Source organism: Petaurus breviceps, unplaced genomic scaffold, assembly GCF_028583685.1.
Source record: "Petaurus breviceps papuanus isolate PSGF00001 unplaced genomic scaffold, PetGlider_PUasm1.0 91041, whole genome shotgun sequence".
In the NCBI taxonomy this organism is placed as follows: domain Eukaryota; kingdom Metazoa; phylum Chordata; class Mammalia; order Diprotodontia; family Petauridae; genus Petaurus; species Petaurus breviceps.
This window is the reverse complement of record NW_027187400.1, coordinates 38,065,832-38,075,752: the sequence shown is the minus strand read 5'-3', so window position 1 is coordinate 38,075,752 and position 9,921 is coordinate 38,065,832. Positions and strand designations below refer to the sequence as shown.

General features: G+C 44.9%; 1 protein-coding gene across 5 annotated transcripts in view; it reads left to right on the top strand.

The window, feature by feature from the left end:
• LOC138153944 (uncharacterized) overlaps positions 1–9,921 on the top strand; it is a 39,770-nt gene that overhangs the window by 22,251 nt on the left and 7,598 nt on the right. For 3 of the 5 annotated variants that reach the window (XM_069078364.1, XM_069078363.1, XM_069078361.1), the window contains exons 8-9: positions 6,118–6,138; positions 7,192–7,313. The exons of 1 other annotated variant lie outside the window; for it this stretch is intronic. In XM_069078364.1, the coding sequence (XP_068934465.1) occupies positions 6,118–6,138; positions 7,192–7,313 (143 nt within the window). The remainder of the gene's footprint in view (positions 1–6,117; positions 6,139–7,191; positions 7,314–9,921) is intronic. One more of the 5 variants, XM_069078362.1, reaches the window with a different exon arrangement.

The following is a 9,921-nucleotide window of genomic DNA, read 5'->3' as shown; positions in this document are numbered from 1 at the left end:
TTTGTCTCTCTCCCTCCCTCTCTCTCATCTTCTCTCTCTCCCTCTCCCCCTCCCTCTCTCTCTCCCTCTCTGTCTCTCTCTCCCCTTCTTTCTCTCTCCCTCTCTCTCTCTCCCCCTCTTTATCTCTCCCTCTCTGTCTCTCTCTCCCTCTCTCTCTTTCTCTCTCTCTTTCTCTATCTTTTCTCTCTCTCTCACTCTCTCTCTCCCTCTCTCTCCCCCCCTCTCTCTCTCCCTCCCTCTCTCTCTCTCTCTATCTCTCTCTCTCTCCCCCTCTTTCTCTCTGTCTCCCTCTCTCTCTCTCTTTCTCTATCTTCTCTCTCTCCTCCTCCTCCTTTCTCTCTAACACACACACACACACGTGCACACATACACAACTTATCAGTGGACTGTGCACTGAAGCCTCCCACCCATTGAGACCTGCCAGGTCTGCTGCTTGGCTGGCAGCACCTTTGGGAACCGTGGCTCCCTCCCACATGGCCTTGGGGTAAGAGGTCACTGGCAGGAAGGACATTTCATGACATTAGAAGGGGTATTGGAAGTCAGAGCCCCCTGTCCCCCTCTGTGTGTGCAGTGGCCTGTCTGAAGGCCTGCCCAATCAAAGCAAGTGGAGTAAGTGCCCAGGGGCTCTTTGGGAGCCTCCCAACAGGGTGCTCAGTTCTCTTCTCCTAGGGGATGAAGATGGCCTGGGCCTTTGAGAATGAGACATCTTCCTTACTGTCCATCCAGACATTGACATGACTGGCACTTGTATGTCTCTCACTTTCCACATATTTGTGCCTGCTCCCCGTGAATCTTGGCTTGTAGAATCATAAGATCATAGATCTAGACCAAAAAGGGACCTGAGAGGCCAAGATGTTCAGCCCTCTCATTTTACCAATGTGGAAACTGAGGCACACAGAGGTCAAGTGACTTGCCCAGGGTCACACAGCTAGGCAGAATTTGAACCCGGGACTCTGTGACTTCAAGTCCAGGGATCTCTCCACAGCACCACACTACCTTAGTTCATTCCATCTATGGATCTTGTTGCATGATCAGGCAATGAGGCCTGATACTTGGCTTTTTTTTTCCCCAAAGGAAAAATCTTCCTTCTCTCCCTCCCACCTACTCCCCCCAACTGGGAAAGCAAGAAAAATAAAGCCCCTGCTATGAACATATGTAATGAAACACAACAAAGTCACATGTAGGCTGTGTACAGAAAGATATGATCTGCCCTCTGAGACCATAGCCTCTCTCTGGAGCCCGGCAGCATGTTTTACCTTGAGTTGTCTGGCTGTGTGCGTGCCGTTGTGTTGACTGGAATTCCTCAGTCTTTCAGAGTTGTTTGTTTTCACAGTAGTGCTATTATTGTATAAACTGTTTGTCTGGTTCTGTTCCCCTTACTCTGTCCATTTGTGCAAATCTTCCCAAGTTTCTCTGAAACCATCCCCCTCATCATTTCCATCACACTTCTATATCACAACTTGTTCAGCCATTCTCCAGTTGATGGCCACCACCTTAGATTCCAATTCTTTGCCACCACATGAATATTTTTGTACATATGGGTCCTACTCTTCTCTGGGTATGTACAGTTTAATAGCTTTCGGGACATAGTTCCAAATAGCTTTCTAGAAACCACTTCACAACTCTGCCAATAATGTGTTGAGGTACCTTTTCCCACTCCACAGGCCCTTCCATTTTTCCCTTCAAAAAAAATTTGCAAGTCTAATGGTAGAACCTCAGAGTAATTTTAATTTACATTTCCCTAATTTTTAGTGATTTGGAAAACTTTTTTTTTCATATAGTAGCTTGAATTTCTTCCTCTTAAAAATTCTTGTTCATATTCTCTTATCATTTATCAATTTGGGAATGACTCTTATTCTTAGAAATTCTAATCATTTTCCTATATGAAATTTAGGAATAGACCTTTATCAGAGAAGCTTGCTGAAAAATTCCCCCCCCCGTTTCCTCTTTTTCTTCTAATTTTAGCTGCATTAGTTTTGTTTGTACAAAAGCTTTTTAATTTTATGTAATCAAAATTGTCCATTTTCCCTTCTGTGATTTTTCCCCATTTTGCCTCTTATCTCTTTCCCAAACCATAGAGCTGAAAGATCATTTCTTTCTTGTTCTTTTGATTTGTTTATGATGTCACCTTTTTTGTCTAAGTCGTGTACCCATAAGAGCTTATGTTGGCATATGGTAGGAGATGTTTGTCCAGGCCTCACTTCTGCCAGGCTGGTTGCCAAGTTTCCCAGCAGTTTTTGTTGACCAGTGAATTCTTGCCCCATTCACTGTGATCTTTGGGTTTCACTAGGCCGTGGTGCTTGTTTGCCTCTATGTGTTGTGGGCTTGAATAGTTCCCCTGGCCTGCCTCTCACCAGATTGTCTTGAGGATTGCTGCTTTGTAGTGGATTTTAAGACCTGGCGCTGCTAGGCCCTCTTCCTTCCCACTTTTCTTTATCATTCATTCCTTTGAGATTCTTGACCTTTTGTTCCTCCAGATGAATTTTATTATTATCTTTTTCTAGCTCTGTGGAGTAATCCTTAGGAGTCTGCCTAACTGATTGGCATGGTACGGAAAAAGTAAATTAATTTAAGTACTGTCATCATGTTTATCATATTGGCTTGCCCTGCCTGTGAGCAATTAATATTTCTCCAATACTTAGATCTCTCTTTGTGTAAAGAGTGTTTTGTAGCTGTTTTCATGTAATTCCTGTGTGTCTTGGCAGGTAGACTCCCAAATAGTTTATACTTTCTGTAGCCATTTTCCTCCTTCCTTCCTTCCTTCCTTCCTTCCTTGGCCAGTTGGGGTTAAGTGATTTGCCCAACGTCATACAGCTAATAAGTGTTAAGTGTCTGAGGCTGGATTTGAACTCAGGTCCTCCTGACTCCAGGGCCGGTGTTCTATTCACTGTACCACCTAGCTGCCCCACTGTAGCTATTTTCAATGGAATTTCTCTTCTTATCTCTGCCTGCTGGATTTTGTTGATAATAAACAAAAATGCTAATAATTTAGGTGGGTTTATTTTATATCCTTCAGCTTTGCTGGAATTGTTAGTTGTTTGAATTAATTTTTTAGTTGATTCTTTAGATTCCTCTAAGTAAGCTTTTATATCACCTGCAGAAAGCAATAATTTTGTTTCCTCTTTGCCTGTACTTATTCCTTCCATTTCTTTTTCCCTGACTGTTATAGCTAGGAATCCTAGCATGATATTGAATGGTAATGATGATAAAGGACAACCTTGCTTTACCCTGATTTTACTAGAAAGGCAACTGGCGTATCCCCATTATTTAGTTTTACATAAATGCTTTTTGTCATATTATGGGATTTATTTATTCCTGTGCTTTCTGGTATTTTTTAACATGAGTGACTATCTTATCAAAGCCTTTTTCTGCATCTCTTGATATAATCACATGATTTTTGTTGTTCTAATTAATTTAGTCAGTTATGGTTATAGTTTTTCTAATATTGAACCACCCTTGCATTCCTGCTCTAGCTCCAGACTGGTCATAGAATATAGTCTTGGTGATGTGCAGCCATCGTCTCCTTCCTAATACTTTATTTAAACTTTTTGTATCAATATCATTAGGTTCTGCGGCCTATAGCATCTTTTCTCTGTTGTATTAAGACCCTCTCTATTTGTATCATAGAAGTAATTTGGTAGGAGCCTTTCTTTTCCTATTTCTTTCCAATAGTTTATGTAATGTTTGGAATTATTTTTAAATGTGTGATTACTTATAAATACATCTGATCCTGTGTCTTTTTTTCCGTTGGGAGCTCATTTAGGACATTCAATTTCTTTTTCTAAGACTGAGTCATTCAGATTCTCTGTTTCTTGTTTCAACCTGGACATTTTATATTTTTGTAAATATTCATCCATATCCCTTAGATTGTCTGTTTAATTGGCATATACTTGAACAAAATAGTTCTGTAGTTTCTTTTTTTTATTTATTCATTGGTTAGGAATTCACCTTTTTCACTTTTTATACTAGTCATTTGGTTTTCTGCTTTTAAAAAAAATCACGTTAGTCAATCTGTTTATTGTTTTGTCCTCCAAAAAAAACCCAGCTCCTAGTTATATTAATTCATTGTTGTTGTTTTTGCTGTTTTGGTAATCTCTTCTTTGATTTTTAGGATTTCAAATTGTTAATTAGGGTTTTTTAATTTCTTGGGGGGTTTTTTGTTTTTGTTTTTTGGAGGGGGAAAGGTAGGGTGATTGGGGTTAAGTGACTTGCCCAAGGTCACACGGATTGTTTTGTGTTAAGTATCTGAGGCTGGATTTGAACTCGGATCCTCCTGACTCCAGGGCCAGGGCTCTATTCACCATGCCACCTAGCCACCCCAATTTTTTGATTTTTCTAAGTTATTTTTTAATGGTAGTTCATCAGTCTGCCACTAACAATAAAATTGGTGAAAGTGTTTAAAAGAGACATACATTTTCCCCCTAAAGTTGCTAAATTGTCTCATTATTGTCATTATCTTTAATGAAATTATCATTGCAATGATTTGTTCTTTGACCCACTCATTCTTTAGGATTAAGTTATATTTAGTCTCCAACTAATTTTTATGCTTTATAATTTTTTTTTTGCTTTTGGAGGGCAGTTGGAGTTAAGTGACTTGCCCAAGGTCACACGGCTAGTTTTTGTGTTAAGTGTCTGAGGCCAGATTTGAACTCAGGTCCTCCTGACTCCAGGGCTCTCCAACTAATTTTTTTTTTAAGCAACTGGGGTTAAGTAACTTGCTCAAGGTTACACGGCCAGTTATTTCTGGGTGTGGTGCTAAGTATCTAAGCCTGGGATTCGATCCCCAGGTCATCCCGACGCTGGAGCTGGTGCTCTTACTCGCTGAGCCACCTGGCCATCTCTCTCCAACTAATTTTTAAGGGGCATTTTGTTGAATATATTTTATTACATTGTGGTCCACAAAAAGATTTATTTAATATTTCTGCTTTTTTACATTTGTGAGGGTCAATTTTTTTGAAGATTCCATGCACAACTGAGAAATATATGTTTGTGTGTGTACATACACACACACACTCCTTTGTGTTCCCATTCAGTTAATCTCCAGGGATCCATCATCTCTAACTTTTCTGAAATTCTAGTCAGGTTCTTGACTCTTTTTTTGTTTATTTTTGGGTTAGATTTGTCTAGGTTTGAGAGGGGTGGAATTGAGGTCCCCCATTTTTTATTGAAGTCCCCATAGCTTTATTGTCAGTCTCTCCCTATAACTCATTTAATTTTTCCTTCATGCATGTGGTGCTGTGCCATTTTGCCTTTCAGCAAAATGTAGTTTTCCTGTTTCTTTTAATTTAGTCTTTTTGGTGTTGCCTTGTTTGAGATCAGGATTGTAACCTCTTCCTTTTTTACGTCAGTAGAAGCATACTTGATTTTGCTTCAGCCCCTTATTTCTGAAGTGTGTGTTCTTTATCAACAGTGTGTTGGATTCAGCTCTCTAATCCACTTTGCCCTCCTCTTCCGTTTTATGGGAATTCACAGTTATGATTATTAATCGTTTATTTCCCTCTATCCTATTCTTTTATACTTTTCCTTCTTTTTTTTTCCTGCCCCCTCTTTGAGTTTGTTGTGCTAAAAACTAATCTCTCCTCCTTCTTATTCCCCCTTTCTGTTTTCCTCTTTCCCTTCTGTTTACCTGTTGAGTCAACTGTATTTCTGTACCCGGGTATTTGTGCATTCTTTTCTCCTTTGACCAGTTCAGATGAGAGTGAGGTTCAAGTATCACCCATTCCCTCACCTCTTCTTCCTTGTTTGTTGTAATTTTATATTTGTGTGCCCCAATCAAGTGAGATGATTTTCCTCATTCTTTTTCCCCTATCTTCCTCCCCACCTCCCTAGTAGATTCCTCTGCCCACTTCCCCGGGACAGAACCATTCCCAGGGCCTTTGTCTAGACTCCTTCTGTGACTTCTGATAGAGTTCTGAAGGGACCCATATTAAGTGATTTAGGATGTAAATAATGTACCCTTCTTTAGTCCCTAATGATCGCACACTCATGTTGGCCTTTTTCTGTTTCTCTTGACTCCTGTGTTTGTATTTCACAGTTTCTATTTGTTTCTGATAGTTTCATCAGGGATGCTTGGAAGTCCTCAGTTTCAGTAATGTTTCCTATTTTTCCCCCCTGTAGGTTTATGCTCAGTTTTTCTGGGTAAGTTATTCTTGGTTAAAAGTCTAGATCTTTTCCTTCTCCAAGCTTTCTATTCCTTTAATGGCATTGGCTGCTAAACTGTGTATAATCCTGGCTCCTTGGTACCTGAATTCTTTTTTTTTCTGCTGCTTATGGTATTCTTTTCTTGGCTCTAAGGCTCCTGGGAGTTTTCATTTCGGGGCTTATTTCAGAAGGTAATCAGTGGATTCTTCCTATTTCTACTTTGGCCTTTGGTCCTAAGAGATATGGACAGTTTTCTTTTAAGATTTCTTGTAATATGATGTCAAGGCTCCTTTTTTGATCGTGGTGTTCAGGTATCCACTGATTCTTAACTTATCTTCTCCCAGTCTGTTTTCCAAGGCCTTACATTTTCTCCTCTTCCTCCTCTTTCATTTTGACTTAGGTTTTTGCTTTTTTTTAAGGCAATCAGAGTGACTTGCTTAGGGTCACATGGCTGGGAAGTGTCTGAGGCCATATGTGAACTCAGGTGCTCCTGACTCCGGGGCTGGTATTCAGTTCACTGCACCACCTAGCCGCCCCTCTTTTGACTTAGTTTTAACATTTCTTGTTGTCTCATTGAGCTTTTGTTTGGTCAGTTCTAATTTTCAGGGAGTTATTTTCTTCGATAAGTTTTTGTGACTTTTTGTAACTTTTATTAAGAGCTGTCAATTCTCTTTCCCATTCTTTCTTCCATAGTGCTCATTTCTTTCTATTTTGTTTCTCTAGTCCTCTCATTTGCTTTTAAAAACTTTTTTTCTTTTCCTAACTTTTGCTCCCTCTTTCCAGGAATTCTAGTTAGACTTGTGTCCAAGGTGCGTTTTTCTTCAAGGCTTTGCTTGTAGATGCTTTGGAGTCCTTCTTTTCTTCCCACCATCATAGCTCTTTATGGTGGGTTTCTTTTTTTGTTTGTTCATTCCTCCAGCGTTTCCCTTGGCTTTGGACTTTCTGTCGGGCCTGGGCTCTGGAATGTGTGAACTGAGATGTTTGTCTTCTTAAGAGAACAACAGGTTCTTCTGTTGCTTTCCTAAGGTTTTGAGTATTGTGTTGTTTCAGGATCACAAAAACAGCCCAGCCTGGGCGCCTGTGAGCTCTGTGTTCCCAGAGTGGTCCAGTCCGTGGCAGAGTCTGCTTGCTGTCCGTGGCATGAGCTCAGCAAGGGCCTGACCCGATCTTGGGTGTGTACAAGATTAGATGCTGCTAGACCCGGCCCCCCCTGGCCAGAGCGCCAAAACCACAGGGCTCACCCCACTTCCCACCCACCCCGCCCCCTGCTTCCTGCACTGATTGCCCCCCCGCAGGCTTCAAACCCGGCCGGGCGCTAGAGCCAGGGCTCAAAGTGACACCCTTGCTGTGTGCATTGCCTCGGGTCCAAGCTGGTTCCCCAGCTGGGAGTGCCACTCCTAGACTCAGGTCCCCTCTGAAATCTGCTCTTGGTCAGTGAGCTAGATCTGAAGCCTGCCTTGTGACCCATCAAAAGTGAGTAAAAGCAGCTGGGCACATGGGGGGGGTGTGCCAGTGTGTGCCGGCTCACCCTTCTCTGTCTCTTTCCTGTCTGTTCTCCAGGACCATTATTCAGTGTCTGTCCCTTCCTCCCCCACTTCAGAGGTGAGAGAGCTAGGCGTGGGGGAGTGATCTTCCTAAGTCCCCCAGGGAGTGAGAAGCAGAGTCTGGATTTGACCCCAGGGCCTTTGATCTCCATCCATGCCCTGTGCTTCAGAGATGGTAGTCTGTGGGAGGGGTCCCTGTGTCCCCAGGTCTCTCCCAGAGGATGCCCCTCCCCCTCAGCCTCTTTGACTATCCTGGTCTGAAATGCCTCTGGGCCAGCACAGAGCCTCTTGGTTTCCTGGCCTCCCCCTTGTAGGGCAGGGCTGTGTCAGGCAGGCCAGTGAAGCCCCTTCCCAGAATCCTGTTTTTAAAGCACACAAGAGTATAAAGGAAACCAATTATATTGAAATACACTTATCAAAATATTTTTTTAAAAACTCTGGCCCCCAGGTTTAAGCTGCCCTGGTTTGGCTGCCCCACTCCGAGCCCCACCCAGAGCCTCTCTCCCTCCCCGGATTCTTCAGATTCTTCTGGCACCAGAAGCTCCATGAAGTCATGGGTGTGCCTGGTTTTGTTAAGACAATCTGAGGATGGTGGGAGGCTCCCTGCAGTTCTGGGAGCGCCCCTAACTCAAGGAGATTGGGGAACTCCCTGCCTCCCTTCTCCTTCAGGGACTGAGGCACCCTTCGGGGGTCTGCTGGCAGTGACACATGGCTGCTCCCGCCCCCCCCCCTTTGGATCTAGGGCTAGAAGAGACCCTTAGTGTCAATTGGTCTCACACCATCATTTTAGAGAAGAGAAAGCGGAGGGAAGGGATTCGGATTCCGAGACTCTGACTTGAGCTCCCCTCTACCTGAGTATGCCTCCTGTTCTCTGAGGAGCCATGACCCTGAGGGTCAGGCTGAGCTCTGGAGGGGACAGGGTTCCCTTCAGGCTTCCCACGCAGCCCTCCCTGACCAATGATGGGCAGAGTCCAAGGTGACCGCCAAGTAAGAATGAGAATGAGAAGATGTGCTTCCCTGTTGGGTGCACATGATGGGGAGAACCAGGAGGAAGGTGACCTCTGTGCAGAAAGGTCACCTTGTACCCTGAGCTCCTTCTTTTAGATTGGCCAGCTCCAGCTGTGGAGGAATACAGCGGGGCAGGCCTGCTTTGGACCCTTGGGCTTGAGGAAGGCAGGGGAGGAAGCCAGAGGTCAGAGAGCATCCCAGACCCTCAAAAACATCTCAGATTTCAGACTGGCCCTTTCTTCTTTTCCAAGCCCCGAGGAAAGGACCCTGTGATTCTCCTAAAGACTCCAGGCAGGTTGGGCTTGATCCTCAGAAGAGGGGAGCTGAGGCCCTTCCAGGACATGCCCAAGGCTCTTTGGAGAGCCTGTGGGCTTGGCTCCTGTGAGTGCTAGCCCCGTGAGTCAATATGATCATTGCCACCCTCAATCATCCCTGCCTTTGCTTGACTCATCACTGGACCCTTGCTGTCCCTTCCAGGCCTCAGCAGTTCTGTCCAGCTCTCCCGCCCTGTGCCCCCCTGCAGGTCAGAGCTGAAGTGAGCCGTGAGGCATTTAACCCAGACAACCCCAGAGGGTTATGTTGAAGGCCAGGAGGCAACTCCCAGGCAAAACTCTCTTCTGGAGATCCCTGCAGCTCTGGCTGCAGTGACTGTGGTGAAATGAATGTTAGGGTTAGGCCTGGACTGGCCCCCAGTCTCCCCAGGGCACCCCCGGGGCTGGGAAGTAGGCTCAGCCCCCGTGGGAGCAGAAAGAGAGGAGCTGCTGCCCCCTCCCCAGCAGGGTGGAGCCGGGTCTCAGCATCTGGGCAGCAGCAGGGCTGGAGGCTGGGGCAAGGGGCCTTCCTCTTTTCCAGGGTCGCAGGCCTAGTGGTCCCCATGTGGGGCTGGGACATTGGTAGAAGGTGCCTCTCACCAAGAGCCAGGAAGTCAGAGCTGAGCTTGGAGGGGCTTTGAACAGAGCAGGTCTCAGGCCTGCTCCCAGCTATGAGGTTATTCTCCTTTTCACACGTGGGGAAGCCAGGGCCCCCAAAGGTGGTGGGCCAGCAGTCATAATAGTGGCAGCTCCCACTGATAAGGTGCTTTCCAGTAGGCAAAGCACCAGCCCTATGTCCTCCCGTATGAGCCTCAGAGCAGCACCACCAGCCGAGCCCAAGAGGCGGTTTGATCCCCATTGTCCAGGCGAGGAAGCCAAGGCGCATAAGAGGTCAGAGGGCTTGCCCAGACTCACCC